Source organism: Hypanus sabinus, chromosome 11 (genome assembly GCF_030144855.1).
Source record: "Hypanus sabinus isolate sHypSab1 chromosome 11, sHypSab1.hap1, whole genome shotgun sequence".
Taxonomy (NCBI): domain Eukaryota; kingdom Metazoa; phylum Chordata; class Chondrichthyes; order Myliobatiformes; family Dasyatidae; genus Hypanus; species Hypanus sabinus.
The window spans coordinates 40,370,368-40,394,151 of NC_082716.1; the positions used below are offsets into that span (position 1 = coordinate 40,370,368).

The 23,784-nt window shown below is 39.2% G+C and overlaps 1 protein-coding gene across 5 annotated transcripts in view; it reads left to right on the plus strand.

Annotated features, from left to right (window-relative positions):
- mast2 (microtubule associated serine/threonine kinase 2) overlaps positions 1-23,784 on the plus strand; it is a 406,821-nt gene that overhangs the window by 276,177 nt on the left and 106,860 nt on the right. For all 5 annotated transcript variants that reach the window (XM_059984199.1, XM_059984201.1, XM_059984202.1 and 2 more), the window contains one exon: positions 10,929-11,004. In XM_059984199.1, coding sequence (XP_059840182.1) covers positions 10,929-11,004 — 76 coding nt within the window. The remainder of the gene's footprint in view (positions 1-10,928; positions 11,005-23,784) is intronic.

The window sequence follows — 23,784 nt, forward strand, 5'->3', positions numbered from 1 at the left end:
TTTGCTCCATTACATTTCTTACCTTTGCACTATATGTCTCCCTTTTTAAACCTTAGTTCGTTATTCTATCTGTTTTTTTCTTATCTGCCTGCGAATACGTCTATCTTACAATGGCTACAAAAAATTCTAAATCCAGGAAAAAAGAAACTCCCACGTCTTTGTCTGCCAAGGTTCTCTCTATGCTGGAACAGACATTTTAACTGATAACAAGACTGAATTTAGAGCCTCTATCAGTCAGCTGGAGTAAAAATTGGATCAGATTAACGCCAGAGTGGATGATCAAGCTGAACATTTATCTCGCATCGACCTAACCTCTGAACTTTTAAAACACCGCGTTCAGCATTTGGAAACTCTCTGTTCCAAATTAACGGAGCAAAACAGCAAACTTTTTTCCAAAATGGCAGATCTCGAAAATCAGAGCAGGTGCTGCAATCTGCGAATTCTCGGTTTGCCAGAGGCCACTGAAACGGGTTCCCCCATTGAATTTTTCTCATCTTTTCTCTGTGAGATTTTTGGGAAAGAATTTCTCCCGAATCCACCTGAGCTAGAAAGAGCTCACAGAATATATGTCCCTCGAGCTGTTTTGGGTTCTAGAGCACAACCAGTTATCCTGTGTTTCCATCGTTATCAGGTGAAAAATCATTTGATTGTGGAGGCACGATGACTTTCTGAAATAATACCATTCGTATTGTGGAAGACTATGCTCCACAGGTCCTGAAGATGCGTGCCGAGTTCAAAGGCGTTATGAAAGAGCTCTTTAATCGTGGATTCAAATCTTCCCTTCACAATCCTGCCGATCTTACTACTAGAGAATATAAGTGGTTTAAGTCAGTTAGAGAGGCTGAGATGTTTGTTGGAAATCTTCCAGCCACCTTGACTTCTTTGGACCTGGTTTGACTTTCTAAAATGGCTGATGAGTATTTCTTGAATTAAAGTCTTTTTTGCAAACTCAGACTCTATTTGAATAATTTAGTCCTTAACTACTGAGAACCTAAGGGTTTTAGTTGGTCTCTGCTTGGACTTGGTGTGATTTTCTTAAATAGATTATTTAAATTAATGTTTAATGATGGGTGCCGCCTCTAAACCTGTGTAGCACACTGAATGTTCGTGGGGAACCCGGTGCTAAAATATTCGCAGACCACCTAATTCGGGCTCAGGGTTCCATAAGTAGCAGAGCAACTACCGTGCTGTGATCAACTGAAACAAACTTTTGTTGGCTGATAGATCCTACAAGGTGGGGCGGGCGCGTCCTGTTGCACTCCTCGCTCGGTCAGTTGGTCGCTCTCTCTGGACTGCGACCACTGTGGCCCCGGTACGGGAACAGAAGCATCTGGCCAAGGAGGCGGGCAGGCGGGTGAGAGGCTGTCTAATGAGGCAATGAAGCCCTCAAAACTGCTTCAGCACTTTGAGTCCAAGCACCCTGCACTTAAATACAAACCCGCTGAGTTTTTTTCCACCTTTAAAAACGTGAGCAAGCGGGACAGCAGGCAAGTGCTGAGAGCCATGTAACCTAAATTGCGGAATAGTCTGGACATAAGGAACCTGCTTCGAGTGTCGCTGTATTCCGGTTGTGTTTAAACCCCCCCTCCCCCGGTCCGCAAGAATATTGTCAATATTAAACCGGTCTGCAGTGCAAAAAAAAAGGATGGTGACCCCTGGTGTTCATACATTATTTCTACTTCCGGGTTGCGAGGGGTTTTACTTCTGGTCTTTTCTGCCCCAGTGTGCATGTGTGTAAATAATCGATTTGGAGTCGATCTTGCTTTTTACTAAGGCCAAGGTAGGGGATCTTGGGCTTCAAAAGATTGGTGACCACTACAGTAGGGTCTTTTAAGAGACTCTTGGATAGGTATGTGGAGCTCAGAAAAATAAAGGGCTATGGGTAACCTTCAGTAATTTCGAAGTAAGAACATGTTTGGTACAGCATTGTGGGCTGAAGGTTTTCTATGTTTCCATGTTAACTCCAATTTGTTTGGATTAGGTTATAATTTCTGATCAAAAATGCTTAAACACCACAGGTAGAAGCTGGAGCTTCACTGTGTTTAAGCCAAAGATCAAGCTATTTCTAAAGTAGCTGTATTAGCCTAAATCTAAACAATGATAATAATTCATTGTGTTTTCAGATTGGAGCAAGGTTATGAATTTGAGTGTGAAGTTAGCTACAGAGGCTTTGTACTTGAATCTTAATTTTGTATAGAGTATATCTGAAGATGTGAAAATTATAGCCAAGTTGCATTCTTGCATTTCATTGAAATGCTGTCAACTTTCATTAGATGACCATTGCACCAAAGCAAAATTGGCATTCAAGTGCATTGAAATAGTCTTGTTTTTCTTCACAGCAGATTGCTTTGAAATAACATGATCAAACACATTTTCCTGGGGTTACATTAAAGCGCAGGTGCAGATACAGCCAGCATCTGTTTATCACTCCTAATAATGGATGTTATATCATCAGATTATATTTCCATTTGATATGAACTGCAGAACGTGAATTATCAATAACTCAGGGAATCTGAAGGATTATTAATAATAGAAATACCCCAAAGTCAAGAATCGCCATTAATAAAGTTGGATAATTGCATGGAGAGCTGGTGTCAATGAATTTTTTGGGAGTGCTTTTTAGCTGTTAAAAAATCATGGGTTTGATTTCTGTATTTATTAAGTATCAGAGTAAAAGCACAGTTTTAAACATTAAAGCAAGATTTAACCAATAAATGGAGTGAAATTTTGTCCATTTTATCTGCTTTGTGCCATTTTACAAACTGTCACTGTGTATTTTAGCACTTTTGTTGCCCTTGTATCCTTTCATGTTTTTGTAAGTAAATTCTTATCCATTTGTTATTAAGGAGTGAATTGTTATTCTGAATGAACCTCAGTTTCCATTTGTGATAAAGCATCTTGTATTCTGTTTGCAAATTGGGTGAAAAATAAATCCTTTAACTTTCTCCTGTTGGATTATGTAGATTAAAATCTTGAGGCTGTGTCACTGGTCAGTGATTAATTATTCAATTGAAACTGAATTTCACTATACACTTCCTCAAAACTTCTCAGAGTATTAAATATTTGCATTGATTTATAAAACTAAATATCTTTTCAAGTAAACCTGAACATTTTGTGGGAATAGAGCATCTCATCTTTATAAGTATAAGCTTTTTATAATCCTGAATTGAATGACCTGGCAAAAGAGAACTTTGTGAGACTTGTAGCTGTGTGGGGAATTACATTTGTTTAGATTTCCGTTATGAATGTCTATGAGTTTGTTTGATTAAGGTGTTTGATTTTCATTTTGTCAGAATTTGGCCTTTACTTTTATTTGTTGCTTTCTCTAGAGAAGTGAATGACGTAAAGATTGAACTGCCATGGGGATAGATGATCTTGAATAGGTTTTACTCTCACAATCATTTATACATTTGTCTAAGTTGTTTACCAACTTTTACTCCATCTCCCTGGATAATATGATCTATTTTGTAATGCATTTCCAATTGCAAGCTTCCCATCTTGTGGTTTAATGGCTAATCTGCTAATACGATTATTTCAGCCTACAGAGTCGGATACATTTTGCTGTTGTTCTGTTTATTTAATTACTCATTGTTTTTTTTCTATTTTAATTGTCACCAGTGTTGGTTTTCCATTTCAACAGCTGCCTGTTTCAATTTAACCTGTTCCCTATTTTTGTTGTCCTCTTTTTCCAGTTCAATTTTCTCCCCTCCCCACTGCTTCCGAATTTTGGAAGATATACTGTATTGTTTATTCTACATGATTGGGCTTCATTCTTAATGCTAAAGTACATTCTTTGTGTTTATTACATCTTTCTTATTATTCAGAATTGAAAATGTACAGTAAATTACTGTATATGTGATTCATAGTGGGGCATAATTCATGAAAATGGAAATAAATTTATGCTCCTTAGTTCAGAAGAAAAGGGAATGGTCCTTAGCAAAGACCTTGACGTTCTGCACTTTGCTTATTGCCACAATCGATCTCCTGTGGATGCAGTCTCACTCCACTCAGCCTTGGATCATCTGCACAATAGCAATACTTACGTCAGACTTCTGTTAATTGACTACAGCTCAGGGTTCAATCCAATTATGCCTTCCAAAGCCTGGGCCTCAATGCCTTTTTCTGCAACTGGATCCTTGGCTTCCTCATTGGGAGATCACATTCTGTGCAAATTGGAAATACCATCTACTCGCTGACAGCTAAGACCAGCACACCTCAACAATGTGTGCTTAACCCATTGCTGTACTCTCTCTACACCCACGATTGTGTGGCTGGACACAGCTCAAACACCATCTATAAATTTGCCAATGACACAGCTATTGTTGGCAGAATTTGTAATGGTGATGAGGAGGCACACAGGAGTCAGATAGATCAGCTGGTTGAATGGTGTTGCAGCAACAAATTGCACTCAAGATCATAAGACCAAGGAAATAATTGTGGATTGTGGAGGATGAGGGAAGACACATCAGTCCTAACTGAGGAATCAGAAGTTGAAAGGGTGAGCAATTTCAAGTTCCTGGTGTCAACATGTCAAAGGATCTATCTTGGGTCCAACACATACTGTAGATGCAATTACTGAGAAGGCATGACCGTGGCTATATTTCATTAAGAGCTTGAGGAGAATTGGTATGTCACCTAAGGCACTCGTAAATTTCTACAGATGTACCGTAGAGAACATTCTTAACTGTTTTCACCTGATATGGAGGGGCCACTGGACAGGATCAGCAAAACTGCAGAAATTTGTAAATTCAGCCAGCTCTATCATGGGCAACACACACAAAATGGTGGAGGAACTCAGCAGGCCAGGCAGTATCTTTGGAAAAGGGTAAATAGTTGATGTTTCAGACCGAGACCTTTCATCAGGACTGGAAAGAAAGAGAAATCAGAGTAAGATGGTGGGGGGGGGGGGGAAGGAGGAAGAAGAACAAGGTAGTAGGTGATAGGTGAAACCAGGAGAGGGGTGAAATAAAGAGCTGGGAAGTTGATTGGTGAAAGAGATAAAGGGCTGGAGAAAGGGGATTCTAAGGAGAAGATAGAAGACTATGGAAGAAAAGGAAGGAGGGGGAGCATCAGAGAGAGGTGATGGGCAGGTAAGGAGGTAAGGTGAGTGGGGAATAGTGAAGGAAAGGAGAGGGGGTGCAATAACTGGAAGCCTCCACAGCATCCAGGACACCTTCAAAAGGTGGTGTCAGAAAGGAGGCATCCATCACTAAGGGCCCCCATCACCCAGTAGATGCACTTTTCTCATTGCTACCTTCAAGGAGGAGGTGCAGGAGCCTGAAGACACACACTCAACATTTTAGAACAGCTTACCTTCCACCATTAGCGAACATTACCTTCGTATTTTTCCCTCTCCTTTTGCACGACTTATTTAATTTAATGTTTTTATTTACTGTATACCACACTACTTAATTTATAGTTATTATTATGTATTGCAATCTACTGCTGACATAAGATGAACTTTATGATATAGGCCAGTGATATTAAACCTAATTCTGATTCTAAATCTTGACTGTCAATTTTCTCAATAATTTCATTGATAAGAGCTGGTATTGAACTAGAAAAGCTAGTTAGAGTTTTCATGGTACATTTTCCAAATACATTTCCTCATAGATTAAAAAGAACATTTCATCTTTTCTTGCCAGTGTCAGATGTTTGGTAGGGGTGTAATAAGCATATGGTAGAGCCATGTGGGAAGAACAGTGCTGAAAGTAAGCTGCTTTGTCATTGTTATTATGGGTTCTTTTGTATAATAACAATGGATGTTTCCTAATAGAATAAATATGAGTTATACTGTAGTCTAAGACATGTCTTTTATTAAAATATAATATTGGTTGCTGATAATATTTGCAGTTTGATGAAAAAATAATAGTTGAATAAATTCACTTTTTGGCTTTTGTCATAATGATCAGTTTCAAAATAGAGATGTTTGCACCTTCAAAAATCATGCCTTCCCTGCTACAGAGCTTGTCATTTTTTTTTAACATATAAATGTTGATAAATAACAATTGGGGATATAATTTGTAAAGGGAGAAAAATCTTTACAGTTCAATTTTTCTAATTTTGACACTCAAATTTTCTTTTGTTATTTTTAAATATTTTTGAGTAAAATGCAAGTCCATTGACCAAAAAATACATAAACACGTTGGAGACAGAAGTCACCAGAGATGCCAGAATCTGGACCAAGACATAAAACACTGGAGTAACTCAGCAGGTCAAGTACTTAAATATTGTACGTACCGAAAGCTTGAGTGGTATTTGCGACATCACCTGCCTTCTTTTCTTCACATCCTGGTGCTTCAGTTAGCGGTAGTGGGTGTGCACCCTGCTTAAAAGCAAAGACTGCAAAATTTATGCCTCATTGAAGATGTTTCTCAGGAGTCAAGGAAACCAGGAAGAGGGAAAAGAAAGACTCCCTGATCAAGCATTCAGCTTGATACACAAGAATTACCAGAGTTTTTGATTCAAAATCTGTAAATTTCCAAGATAAGTATATATAGCAAAGAGGTGTGGCCTAAACGTCGATTCTTGAAGGATTTCTATAACAATCTATCATTTCTGTTCTGTCTCCTTCCTCTCAATCCATTTGCTGCTCACATCTGGACATTGACACAATTTGCATGTACTTACATTTTTGCTAACTGTACCCTTTGTCAAGTATTATCAGCATCTACTGGAAGTTCATATTCATATAAAAATATTGACTGACACTGCTCCACCGAAGTCAGAATCAGGTCTTATCACTGGCATGTATTGTAAAATTTGCTAACTTCGCAGCAGCAGTTCAATGCAACACATGATAATACAGAAAGAAAAAAAAATACACAAATTAATTGCAGTTAGAATATGTGTGTGTATGTATACATATGTGTGTGTGTGTGTATATAAAATAGATTAAAAAAAGTGCAAAAACAGAAATATATGTTAAAAATGTTTATTACCCGACAGTAACAATGAGAAGAGTGCATTCCCTGAGTGATGCGGATCCTTATTAATGGATACCGCCTTTTGAGGTACTGCTCCTTAAAGATATCTTGGATAATACGAAAGCTAGTACTCAAGACTAATTTTAGAACTTTCTGTAGCTGCTTTCGATCCTGTGTAATACTGCATTCCTTCCTCCATACCAGACCAGTGATGCAGCCTGTCAGAATGCTCTCTGCGGTACATCTATAGAAATTTTTGAGTGTTTTAGGTGACAAACCAAATTTCTTCAAACTTCTAATGAAATATAGCTGCTGTCTTGCCTTGTTTGTAGCTGCATCGATAAGTTCAGACCAGGTTAAATCCTCAGAGATTTTGACACCCAGGAACTTGAAATTGCTTACTCTTTCCACTTCTGATCCCTTAGAGGATCGTGTTCCCTTGTCTTACTCTTCCTGAAGTCCACAATCAGCTCTTTCGTCTTAATGCCATTGATTTTTAATAAAAAGTCATACAGGTTAGTGAGACATGATATACTCTTTAACTTGTATTTGAGCAAACCCTCAGAATTGAGGCTGTATTGGTACCTCTGCAATTCTATGGAGTGAAAAGACTTGTGATGCCAATGTGAGAATTGCTGACTTTGTCAAAGATCAAGTAGGAGGGACTAGGCGGATTGGCAAGTTGGCATTTTGGAAGTTGGTTACTCTTCCACTGTTTATGCTAGGCAACTGCTGGCTCTTTCCAATCAGTTGATTTTTGTCTTGAAAAGTTTCCCTTTTGACACATGTTAAATTAATAAGTCCATCATTTTCTATTTTCATTTTGTAGGCTTTCTTTAAGTATAGTGATAATGGCTCCAATTTGTAGAACAGGTGGCTACAAAGCTGCACACACAAATTGCTGGATGAACTCAGACAGCATATGTGGAAATGAATATACAGTCATTGTTCTTAAACATTTATTTATTTTTGTTCCTCTCCATGGACACTACCTGACTTGCTGAGTTCCCCAGCATTCTGCTTGTGTTGCTCTGGATTTCTAGCAACTGCAGAATCTCTTGTGTTTATGGTTACTCAACTATTACCTTTACTAGTTTTACTTCACATATTTTAAAATTATTTTTGCAGTCAATTTTTTACATGAATTACATTTTAAGTCTCATCTGAAATCAAACAAGATAGTGGTTTTTCTGTTCTTCAAAACATTTAAACTTGCAAGCCTCTTCACATTTTATATCAAATCTAGGAACTGTAGAGATAGGTTTTATCTTGTAAATGTGTAATTTGATGGAAAAATTTGGCTGAATTATTTTTTTGCTGAAAATAACAAATGTTTTAAGTCAATCAGAGAAGCAGACTGATTACTTCAGTCTGGGACTGCTGTTAATTCTGACCTTGAGTCACATGATCAATTATCCAGTGTGTTGATTGTAAAACTCATCATCACTGCCCCATATACTGTGTCCTCCCTGCAATCTAGTAGGTCTGGTGTTGTCGCCTTTTAAGGTACTTCATGATGCAGACCCCAAGTGGAATCTGTGAGCTCTGTTGATGTTTATACTTGGCATTCCTTGTGTGATGAGCTGTTATACAAGGAATGAAAGATACAGGTTGAAAGTGCTGAGCACCACGATGGCGCAGTGGTTAGTGTGACTGTGTTCGAGCTCAGGGCATTGGAGTTCGGAATTCAATTCCGGCATCATCTGTAAAGAGTCCGATTGTCCTCCCTCTGGAATGCTTGGGTTTTCTCTGGGTGCTTTTGTTTCCTTCCCCAGTCCAATGACGTCCTGGTTAGTAAGTTAATTGGTCATTGTAAATTGTCCTGTGGTTAGGCTAAGATTAAATCGGGAGTTACTAGACAGTGCAGCTCAAAGGGCTGTATTCCTTGCTGTATCCAAATGAATATAAATTAATGATGTAAGCTGAGCATGTTAATACTGTTGCACTACCACATAGTGGCTTAAATTTGAAACTACTGATACTTATGTATACAGGCTTGCTATTTCAGAAAATGTCAACATTGATGCAAGCTTTTAAATAAAAGCAGATAAAATCTGCATATTTCTGAATCAGCATCCAAAGTCGATCAAATTTATCCATAAGGTTAATTTAATTGATAGCAAAACACCTGTTTTGAGAAATTTTGAGTTGCATAATTGAATCCATGCAAACTGCACTTTCCATTATGTCATGGGCTGTAGGTACTGCATAGAGTTAGAATTTCTAATATTTCAATGAAAAAGATGGGGACTGTTTTCATAAACAATTGTATTCTCATTAAAATCAGCATTTATATCTTTATATTTTTCAATAATATATTGCCGATTTTAAAAAGAAACTTGATTTAGTGTGTATAATTTAATTTGTATCTTGGGGTGCTATTCGATAACATTTACAAACAGTTGATTTGCAAAGGAATGAACAGGGTCAGGCCACTCATGAAGTATAAGACTTTTCTGTGCCCTTTCTTTCCTTTATTATTGCTACAGGAATTGACTTTTTAAAAAAAATTGCAGAATATTGATTTATGATTATCTTGCCAAATTACTTTCCAGAGTAAATTTATTTTGCCTTCATGTGGGCATTATCATGTTAGATTTATGCTAGACATTTTGTTGATTCTGCATATGTCTCTTAATAATATTTATTGTTTTCAAATTTCTTTTAGTTTACTGGCTAACATTCTCCCTGAGGATTATGATTAACGTAGAGCATTATTCTTAGCAGATTGTATTTTTGACTGATACTCATAAATGTTAATTTTAACCTAATATTTTCATGCAAACAATTCCTGTGGAAAATATGGGATAACTATTTTGCATACAACAGATCATTCTCCACAATTTCTGCCACCTCCAAAGGGATCTCACCACCAAGCATATCATTACTTCCACCCCCCCCACCACTCTCGCATGCATCTCTTTCTGCGGGGATCGCTCTCTCTTTGATTTCCTTGTCCATTTGTCCTTCCTCACTGATCTCCCTCCTGGCACTTACTCCTGCAAGCAGCCTAAGTGTTACACTTGCTCGTTCACCATCTCACTCAACTCAGTTCAGGGCCCCAAACAGTCCTTCCAGGTGAGGCATTGCTGGGGTTGACTGTTGTATCCATTGCTCCCAATGTAAATTGGAGGACTGCTTTGTCGAGCACCTCTGCTCCATATGCCAAAAGTGGAACTTCCTGGTGGTCAAACATTTTAGTTTTGATTCTCATTCCTATTCCGACATGTCGGTCCATGACTGCTTCTTGTGCTAAAATGAGGCCACCCTCAGAGTGGAGGAGCAGCACCTTGTATTCTGTCTGGCTAGCCTCCAACCTGATGGCATGTATATCAATCTCTCCATCTGGTTAAAAAAAACTCCCCCTCCCCTCTTCTTCGATTTCCCACTCTGGCCTCTTATTTCTTCTCACCTTCCTATCACTTCCCCTGAGTCCCCTCCTCCTTCTCTTTCTCCTATGGTCCACTCTCCTCTCCTATCAAATACCTTCCTCTTTAGCCCTTTATCTCTCCTACCCACATGGCTTCACCTGTCACCTTCCAGCTATCCTCCTCCCCCAACCCACCTCCAGCGTTTTATTCTGGCGTCTCCCCCCTTCCTTTCCAGTCCTGAAGAAAAGTCTCAGCCCAAAATGTCAACTGCTTATTCATTTCTGCAGATGTTGCCTAATTTTCTGAATTCCTCCAGACTTTTGTGTGTATTGCTTTGCGTTTCCAGCATCTGCAGAATTTCTAATATTTATTATTTTCAGTGTTCTATGAACAGGAGCCCTAGTAGATTTTCCCATCCTAACAAAGAGACAAAAGGGCACTGAGGCATGCTGATATCCAACTCTGCTAATTGAGGTGAAACCAGTTATCCTCATATGGTTGGGAAATGGAACCATAAACTGTTTTGATCTGGTTCATTGATCCTGTGGATCAAATCACTTGGGAACACATATTCAAGTACTATTTCAAACTGGGTGAAGTTTCACTCTTTCCATTCTCAATTTACCCACAGGTAGCAGTCCCCTCGACAGTCCAAGGAATTTTTCTCCGAATGCAGCAGCTCATTTTTCATTCATACCAGCTAGAAGGTAAGACTGGTTGCTTCATTTTAAACTGGAATTGTGTGCACAGTTTTCTGAGTGTTGCATGAAATTTTAACAGATGTATGTGGAATTAACCAGATGAATCTCACACACGCACGCACGCACGCACGCACGCACGCACTCACCAAATGCATCTTTTAACATTTGCAATGAAGTAAAACATAATGTGCCATTGTTGAAAATAATGTAATAAATCTACTAAAGGTAAAAGCAGGATGTCATGTCACCTAATAGTAATATTATAACAATTGTATTATCTAGTACTTCTGGAACCTCACATATGGATGAATACCACAACAGAGTTCATATTTATGTTTAAAATTCATTCTAGGCCATAAAATAGGAGATTTAGTGTATCCTTAGTGGATATAGAAACATGGAATCTTAAAAATTTATAAGACCATAAGATATAGGAACAGAGTTAGGCCATTTGGTCTATCGAGTCTGCTCCGTCATTTCATCATGGCTGATCCAAATCTTCCTCAGCCCCAATCTCCTGCCTTCTCCCCATATCCCTTCATGTACTGGCCAATCAAAAATCTATCAAACTCTACCTTAAATATGCATAAAGACTTGGCCTCCACAGTTGCCTGTGGCAAAAAATTTCACAGATTCACCACTCACTGGCTAAAGAAATTCTCCTAATTTCATTTCTGCCCCTCTACTCTGAGGCTGTGTCCTCTGATCTTAGACCCTCCCACCACAGGAAACATCTTCATATCCACTCTATCTAGGCCTTTCCCCATTTGATAGGTTTCAATGAAGTCAACCTTCTTTCTCCTGAATTCTAGTGGACACAGACCCAGAGCAATCAAATAATCTTCATATGGCAAGCCATTCAATACTGGAATCTTATTCGTGAACATCAATTGAACACTCTCCAGTTTCAGCACATACTTTCTAAGCTAAAGGCTCCAAACCTGCTCTCAAAACTAAGTGAGGCCTCACCGGTGCTTTATAAAGTCTCAACAGTACATCCTTGCTTTTATATTCTAGTCCTTTGAAATGAATGCTGATATTGAATTTGCCTTCCTCACCACAGCCTCAACCTGCAAATTAACCTTTAGAGAATCCTGCACAAGGACTCACAAATCCCTTGCACCTCTGTTTTTATGTGTTTTCTCTCCATCTAGAAAATAGTAAACCCTTTTATTTTATTCTCCCAAAGAACATGACCATACATTTCCTGACAGTGTATTCCATCTACTATTTCGTTATCCATACTCCTAATCTGTCTATGCCCTTCTGTAGCCTTTCTACTTTCTCAAAGCTACCTGCCGCTCCTTCTATCTTCAGATATTCTGCAAACTTTGCAGCAAAGCTGTCAAGTCCTTCATCCAAATCATTGACATGTAAAGTAAAAAGAATCGGTCCCAGCACAGACCTCTGTTGGAATGCCACTAGTCACCGGCAGCCAGTCAGAAAAGTTTTTATTGTCTTTACTGTAATGCCATGTGTTTGTAGCTTGTTAAGCAGCCTCATGTGGCACCTTGTCAAAGACCTTCTGAAAATCAAAGTACACACATCAACTGATTCTCCTTTGTCTTCCTGCTTGTTATTTCTTTGAAGAATTCCAACAGACTTGTCAGGCAAAAAAACCGTGCTAACTATGGTCTATTTTATCATTGCATTCAAACAATTATGTCCAATCCTGTCATAAGTAAAGCTATTTTGCCTTAGTCCAATTTTTCATCTGTCAAGGTAACCTTTAAGTGCTCATTCAGGTTCTTTTGAAATATAAATATGATTTTCAACCTCCATCATCCTTTCAGTGAGTTTCAGACTCCATTATTCTTTTTCTACTGAATTCATCTCTTTACCAATATTACATTGTTCCGATAATCTGTACATCAGCTGAGAAATGCAAAAACTAAATGTCATGTCAAAGTACTTTTATACATTTGTGGCCCAAGGACTTCAAAATCACAGTTTTCTCAAGTTTATATAAAATTCTATCTCTTTAATTTTCAAGCTTTAATGCTATCTTAACAAACCATATATAACAATCACAGCACGGAAACAGGCCATCTCGGCCCTCCTAGTCTGTGCCGAACTCTTAATCTCACCTAGTCCCACCTACCCGTACTCAGCCCATAACCCTCCACTCCTTTCCTGTCCATATACCTATCCAATTTTACCTTAAATGACACAACTGAACTGGCCTCTACTACTTCTACAGGAAGCTCATTCCACACAGCTATCACTCTCTGAGTAAAGAAATACCCCCTTGTGTTTCCCTTAAACTTCTGCCCCCTAACTCTCAAATCATGTCCTCTCGTTTGAATCTCCCCTACTCTCAATGGAAACAGCCTATTCACGTCAACTCTATCTATCCCTCTCAAAATTTTAAATACCTCGATCAAATCCCCCCTCAACCTTCTACACTCCAATAAATAGAGACCTAACTTGTTCAACCTTTCTCTGTAACTTAAGTGCTGAAACCCAGGTAACATCCTAATAAATCGTCTCTGCATTCTCTCTAATTTATTGATATCTTTCCTATAATTCGGTGACCAGAACTGCACACAATATTCTAAATTTGGCCTTACCAATGCCTTGTACAATTTTAACATTACATTCCAACTTCTGTACTCAATGCTTTGCTTTATAAAGGCCAGCGTTCCAAAAGCCTTCTTCACCACCCTATCTACATGAGACTCCACCTTCAGGGAACTATGCACTGTTATTCCTAGATCTCTCTGTTCCTCTGCATTCCTCAATGCCCTACCATTTACCCTGTATGTTCTATTTGGATTATTCCTGCCAAAATGTAGAACCTCACACTTCTCAGCATTAAGCTCCATCTGCCAACGTTCAGCCCATTTTTCTAACCGGCATAAATCTCCCTGCAAGCTTTGAAAACCCACCTCATTATCCACAACACCTCCTACCTTAGTATCATCGGCATACTTACTAATCCAATTTACCACCCCATCATCCAGATCATTTATGTATATTACAAACAACATTGGGATCCCTGAGGCACCCCGCTAGTCACCGGCCTCCATCCCGATAAACAATTATCCACCACTACTCTCTGGCATCTCCCATCTAGCCACTGTTGAATCCATTTTATTACTCCAGCATTAATACCTAACGACCGAACCTTAACTAACCTTCCATGTGGAACTTTGTCAAAGGCTTTGCTGAAGTCCATATAGACTACATCCACTGCCTTACCTTCGTCAACATTCCTCGTAACTTCTTCAAAAAATTCAATAAGGTTTGTCAAACATGACCTTCCACGTACAAATCCATGCTGGCTACTCCTATTCAGATCCTGTCTATCCAGATAATTATTAATACTATCTCTAAGAATACTTTCCATTAATTTACACACCACTGATGTCAAACTGACAGGTCTATAATTGCTAGGCTTACTTCTAGAACCCTTTTTAAACAATGGAACCACATGAGCAATATGCCAATCCTCCGGCACAATCCCCTTTTCTAATGACATCTTAAAGATCTCCATCAGAGCTCCTGCTATTTCTACACAAACTTCCCTCAAGGTCCTGGGGAATAGCCTGTCAGGACCCGTAGATTTATCCACTTTTAAATTTCTTAAAAGCGCCAGTACTTCCACCTCTTTAATTGTCATAGGTTCCATAACTTCCTTACTTGTTTCCCACACCTTACACAATTCAGTATCCTTCTCCTTAGTGAATACCGAAGAGAAGAAATCATTCAAAATCTCTCCCATCTCCCTCGGCTCCACACATAGCTGACCACTCTGATTCTCTAAGGGGCCAATTTTATCCCTCACTATCCTCTTGCTTTTAATATATACTGTAGAAACCTTTCGGATTTACTTTCACCTTATTTGCCAAACCAACCTCGTATCTTCTTTTAGCTTTTCTAATCTCTTTCTTAAGATTCCTTTTACATTCTTTATATTTCTCGAGCAATTCCTTTACTCCATGCTGCCTATATCTATTGTAGACATCCCTCTTTTTCTGAACCAAATTTCTAATATCCCTTGAAAACCATGGTGCTTTCAAACCTTTAACCTTTCCTTTCAACCTAACAGGAACATAAAGATTCTGTACCCTCATAATTTCACCCTTAAATGACCTCCATTTCTCTATTTCATCCTTCCCATAAAACAACTTGACCCAATCCACTCTCTCTAAATCCCTTCGTATCTCCTCAAAGTTAGCCTTTCTCCAATCAAAAATCTCAACTCTAGGTCCTGACCTATCCTTCTCCATAATTATGTTGAAGCTAATGCTATTGTGATCACTGGACCCGAAGTGCTCCCCAACACATACATCTGTCAGCTGACCTATCGCATTCCCTAACAGGAGATCCAACACTGCCCCATCTCTAGTCGGTACTTCTATGTATTGTTGCAAAAAACTATCCTGCACACATTTCACAAGCTCTAAACCATCCAGCCCTTTTACAGAATGAGCTTCCCAGTCTACGTGTGGAAAATTAAAATCTCCCACAATCACCTCCTTGTGTTTACTACAAATATCTGCTATCTCCTTACACATTTGCTCTTCCAACTCACGCTCCCCATTAGGTGGCCTATAATGCACTCCTATCAGTGTTACCACACCCTTCCCATTCCTCAATTCCACCCAAATAGCCTCCCTAGAGGAGCTCTCTAATCTATCCTTCCAAAGCACCGCCATAAGATTTTCTCGGACAAGCAATGCAACACCTCCTCCTCTGGCCCCTCCTACTCTATCACACCTGAAGCAACTAAATCCAGGAATATTTAGTTGCCAATCACACCCTTCCTGCAACCATGTTTCACTAATAGCTACAACATCATAATTCCAGGTATCAATCCACGCTTTAAGCTCATCCACCTTTCTTACAATGCTCCTAGCATTAAAATAGATACATTTAAGATACTTTCCACCCCCTCCTCTCTTTTCATCCCTAACAATGCATTCAAATTTATTATCCTTTTCTTTCTTCTCCCCTACATCTTCGAGCTGAGCGCATCCCTTTTCCATCACCTGCCTTTCCTCCCTCACACACTATCTACTTGCTCTACTGGTGAACTAACCTCCTCTCCCATGATTTCCTCAAATTGATTCCCGCCCCCCCATCTTACTAGTTTAAAGTCTGCCCTGTAGCCCTAGCAAACCTCCCCGCTAGGATTTTGGTCCCCCCAGGATTCAAGTGTAACCTGTCCTTCTTGAACAGGCCACGCCTGCCCCAGAAGAGCTCCTAATGATCCAGCAACTTGAATCCCTGCCCCCTGCTCCAATCCCACAGCCACACATTCATCCTCCACCTAATTCTATTCCTACTCTCACTGTCGCGTGGCACAGGCAGTAATCCCAAGATTACTACCTTTGCGGTCCTTCTTCTTAACTGCCTTCCTAACTCCCTATACTCTCGTTTCAGGACCTCTTCCCCTTTCCTACCTATGTCATTGGTACCTACATGTTCCACGAACTCTGGCTCCTCACCCTCCCACTTCAGGATATCTTGGACGCGATCAGAAATGTCCCGAACCCTGGCACCAGGGAGGCAAATTACCATCCGGGACTCCCGATCACCTCCACAGAACCGCCTGTCTGATCCCCTGACTATCGAGTACCCTATTACTATTGTCCTCTTTCTTCTATCCCTACCCTTCTGTGCTACAGGGCCGTCCTCTGTGCCGGCCCGGCCACTGTCACTTCCACCAAGAAGGCCGTCCCCCCCAACAGTACTCAAACATGAGTACTTATTGTCAAGGGGTACAGCCACCGGGGTACTCTCTAGTACCTGCCTCTTCCCCTTCCTGACCGTGACCCATCTATCTGCCTCCCGTGGCCCCGGAGTGACCACCTGCCTGTAACTCCTCTCTATCACCTCCTCACTCTCCCTGACCAGGCGAAGGTCATCGAGCTGCAGCTCCAGTTCCCTAACTCGGTCCCTCAGGAGCTGCATTTCGGTGTACCTGGCGCAGATGTGGACGTCCGGGAGGCTCGGAGACTCCAGGACCTCCCACATCCGACACCGAGAACAACAAGCTGCCCTCACGCTCATACTTCCTGAAAAACTGAAAAATAACAAGAACTAAAAGATAAGCCTACTGTGCCCTCTTCTGCCTAAGCCCCCTGAGCCCAAGCCCTACACTCTGCTCCCGGCACACTCTGCTGCCCGCTTCTTAAGGCTGTGTTCTTTTTATATCTTCCCTCCTTCCCAGGCCTCCTCATGCGCCTGCGCAGTCCCGCCTCTCAGAACTCCGATCTGAGACGCAATTGGACAATTTGAAAATGGCCGCCGCCACACTTCCGCTCAAAGCCTCGCTGTTCTCTTACTCAAATCTATTCCTTCTCAAAAGTGTTACATTGTAGAAATTACAATTCTGAAAGAAAAACAGAAACTGCTGGCAATACTTACTGGGTCAGAAAACATTTGATCAGAGAATGGTGAAGGTTTTGGATTGTTGGTCTTTTTTCATCACAGCCTGGTGAAGTTAAGAGTTGAAAAGAAAGGGAAAATATCAGAGGTTGTGATTAGGTGCAAGACTGGAATGTTTCGGAATTGATAGTGGAGTCATTGACTGGAATTGTTTTGGTGAATTTTGGAATCATTTACAGAAATATTTTACAAGATTATCTTCAGTTGGAGTCTTGGTAAAATGCAAGCTTATAATTTGAATGAAAAATACAAGCAAATAAAATGAAAAATTAGTCAAAATTCAGTTGCGATGGAACTAAGAACTGATGAGCAAAACTGAATCATGGTAGATACAAAGGTTCTTACAGAAGTTGACTTTGCTTTCAGATGTTAAGCATTTAATTCCTTCAACCTGCTACAGTAAAAATGAAATCATGTCTTATTTTTGCTTTTCTCTAAGCCTTGCCTTTGATCCATATCCACTGATAATCTAATGAAATAATATCTCTGTATTGAAAGCTCTAGCAGTCCCAGAAGTCACAGCCTTATTGGACAGAAACACTCTCGGGTTTGTGCATACTATTCCATTTTTTTTTAAGTTGTCCTCTTTCTACTCCTCACCTCAATTCCTGTGGGCAAGAAAAGGCAACAATTAGCTTACATTTTTAAAGGATTATTTTGGGTTAAACATAGTTCTCTACGCAGGGTATGACAACAAAGCCACTAATCATCTTAACATAGGTGAGAGAGTTTCAAATTTGAAATACCCATCTTTGCATATTTTGCCATAACTAGCACTTGATTCTTCCGATATGTTACAAAAAAAAATAAAAAAATTAAAAAAATGAAAATCAAACCCATCATACTTTGTCCTTTCCACTATAGTAGGCTAGTTTCCACCCTTTGCTCCTGTAGGTACCTCTGTACCTTATAGTCAACAGCTGAAATATTTAGGAAAAGCCTGATTGGAAGGCTTACAACTGGTCTGTGGGAGACATAACGTGTTATTTGCACTGCACTACTTTGTGAAAACTGTCAGAGATGTTTGTGAGTTGCTTTTATTCATAACTGAAATATCGGCAATTGCAATTCCCGCAGCAGATATTCTTTATTTAAAGTTGCTCGACAGGCATTTAAAAATAATTCAAATACTTATGAGGTCCTACAGCATGATGATAGAAAAAAAAATAACTTCTGTATTGACTCCAGATAATTATTTTCTGTTGTCCTGTGGTTCAAGTCCTTATCTGATGCAACTCTAGGCCAATGGCCTCAAAGATGTCTGATTCAGTGTCATTGTGCTTTGAAAAACCATTCATAGCTGAGGCAGTGCAGTTTCTTCACTGCTTCTGCACTTAATGGGAGAAATAAAACAACATTTCTTGCTCCTGACCAAAGAATGACTTGTATTTGCAGAATGCATTTTATGATTATTCATGTTGTGAGAGTTTTGTCTTCTTAACTTCAGTTTATTTCTTTCCATCGCGCTTGGTATTCTCAACCACTCTCCCATCTGAGTATTCTCCAGGTCTGAGTTTATTTGTAAGTTTAATATTTTGTTCAGACAAATAAATTTGAGGATTGAAAGATACTTTATCTTCAAATTAAATCCAGATTTATTTGTTTTTTCATAGGTAGCTTATACATGTTTAAAATATGTTGTTTGCTCCTTTGTCCTCTGTACTACTGACAAGCAGAATTTGGAGTCCAGTGGCCTTAATGTTAACTCCAAACTTCATTAAGTTTAATGGCAACTCACACGGAATGCTGGAGGAGCTCAGCAGATCAGGCAGCACCTAAGGGGGAAATGAACAGTGGAGGTTTTGGGCTGACACACTAATTTCCAGTACCTGCTGAATCTCTTATGTCTCTGTTAAGTCTTCTGGTGTCGGATCAAACTTGGTCAAGGGAGCCTTGTGTCGAGTAACACCTCCAGTTGATGAATCTGTGCTCCTGCATGTTGAGTACAACTTGTCAGATGCACCAAGAGAGAGACAAAGACATAAAATATTCTTTGGTTGGGCAATTTCAATATCCACAATGAAGAATGGAACCATCACAAATTAAGTCAGAATCAGGTTTATTATCACGGGCATGTGATATGAAATTTATTAGCTTAGCAGCAGCAGTTCAATGCAATACATAATCTAGCAGAGAAAACAAAATAATAAATAAAATAATCATAAACAAGTAAATCAGTTACATATATTGAACAGATTTTTAAAAAAACATGCAGAAACAAAAATACTGTATGTGCTAACACAAGGAAATCTGCAGATGCTGGAAATTCAAGCAACACACACAAAAACGACGAAGGGTCTCGGCCCGAAACATCGACAGTGCTTCTCTGTATAGATACTACCTGACCTGCTGTGTTCAACCAGCATTTTGTGTGTGTTACTGTAAGTGCTACCTGGTTCATCAGACTTTGAGGAAATGTATGCCAAAAAGGGGTGAAGCTACATGGCCTCATCCAATCAAATCAACTTATGCAGATAAATGTATCCCAGGTGATTTTGATAAAAAAAACCCACCTCAAAGCAACTGTAGAGGGAAGATTCCATTTAGTCTACTCTTAATTGTCAAAGTTATGGAAAATATTACCATTAATGGTATGAAGCAGCACCTAGTCTTTAATGATCAGCTGACCAATGCTAAATTAAAATTTTGTCAAGTTCACTTAGTTCCTGACCTTGCCATAGCCTTAGTCCACATGCGGACCAAAGAGCTAGATCCCAGGGGTAAGAGAGAAAGGCTGTCCTTGGCGACAAGATAGCATGTCATCACATATGGGGTTACGGGCCACAATTAAGAAGATGTTGATGGCCTTCTCTGAGAAAAGGCAATCAAAGCTCAGGGAAAACTTCAATCATTCTAGTTCGCAATGTTCAATTCCCTGTGCCACTGCTCAGAAAATGAAGCTGTGTGTGCTTGCATGTAGCAAGAGTTGGCCAATATTCAAGTATAGGCTAATAAGTCACATTTGCTACACAAAAATTCAAAGAAAAGAAATCATAGAAACATATTTTGCTGATGACACAAAGGTTGAATGTATTAAGGATAGTGTGGAGGGCTTTCAGAGGTCACAGCGGGATATTGATAGGTTGCAAAACTGGGCTGAGAAGTGGCAAATGGAGTTCAACCCAGTTAAGTGTAAAGTGGTTTATTTTGATAGGTCAAATATGATGGCAGAATATAGTATTAATGGTAAGACTCTTTGCAGTGTGGAGGATCAGAGGGATCTTGGGGCCCCAAGTCCATAGAACGCTTAAAGCAGCTGCGCAGGTTGACTGTGTGGTTAAGAAGGCGTATAGTCTATTGGCCTACATCAATCGTGGAACTGAATTTAGGAGCCAAGAGGTAATGTTGCAGTTATATAGGACCCTGGTCAGACCCCACTTGGAGTACTATGCTCAGTTCTGGTCACCTCACTACAGGAAGGATGTAGAAGCCAGAGAAAGGGTGCAGAGAAGATTTACAAGGATGTTGCCTGGATTGGGGAGCATGCCTTATGAGAATAGTTTGAGTGAACTCGGCCTTTTCTCCTTGCAGTGACGGAGGATGAGAGGTGACTTGATAGAGGTGTATAAGATGATGAAAGGCATTGATCGGGTGGATAGTCAGAGGCTTTTTCCCAGGACAGAAACGGTTGCCACAAGAGGACACAGGTTTAAGGTGTTGGAGAGTAGGTACAGAGGAGATTTCAGGGGTAAATTTTTTACTCAGAGAGTGATGAGTGCGTGGAATGGGCTGCCAACTACGTGGTGGAGGTGGATACTAAAGGGTCTTTAAAGAGTCTCTTAGATGGGTACATGGAGCTTAGTAAAATAGAGGGCTATAGGTAACCCTAGTAATTTCTAAGGTAAGGACATGTTTGGCACAACTTTGTGGGCTGAAGGGCCTCTGTTGTGCTGTAGGTTTTCTATGTTTCTATGAGCTGCTGTCAAAACTACTACACCAGCACCTCCAGAAGCCACAAACTCAGCTAATCAGGAAAGGTGAAAGTACTAGCTGCAAATCCCACTCCCAAGGCATATGCCATCCTAATCTAGGTTGTCGATCTTGCAGTTTTTAAAAACTGCACCTAACTCTCTACCCAACAGTACCAGGAGAATTCTTCATCAGAAAGTTGCAACAGTTCACCACCACATTTTCAAGGAGAGATAGGGATTAGGAATTGATGCTCACATTGATGGCAACACTACAAACGAATAAAGAAAATATAATCTTGTCTGAGATTACAAGATTTCATCCACAATTGTGTGCTTAATTTAAAATTTGATAAAACTTGGGTTATTCTCAATCATTTCTGCTAACATATCCTCACCAACTCCCCAACCACCCCACCACATCCTCAGTTCCCAGCCCTGAATTCTATGCATCATTAGAAAATCCTCCACTTTTTGATCCACTTTATTTCTGTAACATTGCCATTAATTGTACTTTGTTCTTACTGTACTCTTCTATGCATCATATTCACTTCTGGCTTTTGTACATTGTTTTCTAGCGTTCTCTCTCCAGAATGTCTGACTTTCCATGTTTAAAAAAAATTCTTCAAGACATTTCTCTTTAATTACGCTACACCCACTCTTACTTAAATTATCTGTTTTGATCCTTGGAGATAAGTTAGGAAGTTCACTTCGTTAAAGCTGCTACGTAAGTGAAGCCTTGATATGAAACCATTATTATGGAACTTAACTTAGAGAATCTTTTGTATGTACTGCAAAGAAAAGCCTGCACTAAAGAGTTGTTTCAGTTACATTGCCTACTTAATGCCTATGTTTCACAAGTCTATCTTTATCCTTGTGGTGTTATTACTTCACTGCAGTTCTTGTATAGGTTTCAAAATTGTCTCATCTTGGTAATGGCAAATACTGTTTGCCAATTCTGCTTAAATAATGCAGTCTAAAACATTGTCTAATTATGTAGGGGCTATAGATTAGCATTTTGTAACCTTGATCACTTTGTCACTAAGGAGGTAGTAATAAGAACATGATTTAAAATATAAAAGAGGATCATTTATTGGGTGAAACATGGTGTAAACTTAAATAGTTCACAGTTTGTGTCGCCAACTTATTTATTTCTGCTCAGTGATGCAAAAAATTATTTTAAAACAATTCATGTATTCATATATCGAATAATATTTTGAACATTGTCAAGGAGATATTCCATGTGAAAAGGGATCTTACTGAAAATTTTAATTTTTCAATAGAGCCAATGGTTTATTTTGGCTACTGTAAATGAATTGGACTATCTTAATAATAATTAGTAATAATCCTTAGTAATAATTCACTGCAGTGAACACCTAATGCAAAAAAGTCTATAGATACTGAGAAATAAATAAGTCTTTGTTGTCTTTATCACAAATGTTGATAAATGCATCAACTTACTTGACCGTATTACCTTCTGCTGTTTTGTGAGCTATTAATGAAATTCTATTTTTTCAATGCAGCCATGGTCACAGAGCTGACAGGTAACACTCAAAATAAGTGTTGCTGTCATATTTATTGCATGTTCTGCAACTGCAATTCCCATGTTTGCATGTGCTTTTTTTGCATGAAAATGCAATAGTGAACAGTATTTCACTTTTAGTTGTGTGTGTATACAGAATAATGCACAAACTGTAGTTGACTTTTTGGGAAATGGAAGACTTAAATTGCATTTTGTGGATAATGTAGCATCTTGAGGAATCTCAGTTAAAGCCATTGGATCTGTAAATAACTGTACTTTAATGAAAACCAAGCTGCTTTTGTCCTCCTTGTGCTGACCTGTTTAGATTAATGCAAAATTACTGGTGTCTGTTCAGTGTTCTGTTATATTTTTGTCATGGAAGTACTAATCACTGTTGACTAATTTCTGTGTCTTTCTGTCTAATAAAATGGTAGACTGTTGTTCATATTTCTCATTAATACTTTTGTCAAACTGTGACGTGTTTTATTCATGAGGTATTTTGATTTATTATTGGCTTTAAGTAATTTTCAGTTGAAACAAATAATGTCATGGTATAATAGAGTAACATTGCCATTAAATGAGCAGGCTTCCAGCAAAGTCTGAGAACTTGTTTGTTTTCAGAACAACAATGTTCTTGTATTTCCTGCTTCTATCCCCACAGTATGAAGGTGTTTTTTTGGACATCTTCTTTTTGCTGTGTTTGAATGTTCTTCCATTTTTCTCAATAGAATAAATAATTATTAATTCAGGAGTTCTTGCGGATGCTGGGAATTTTAAGAACCACACACAAAATGCTGGAGGAACTCAGAAGGTCAGGCAGCATTTACGGAGGGGAATAAACAGTTGAATGTTTCGGGCTGAAACCCTTCATCGTGATTCCTGATGAAAAGTTACTGTTCAAAATAATTACTGATTTTTTTTCCCCAGCATCCCAGACACTTTTGTTATGCTGCTCTTTTT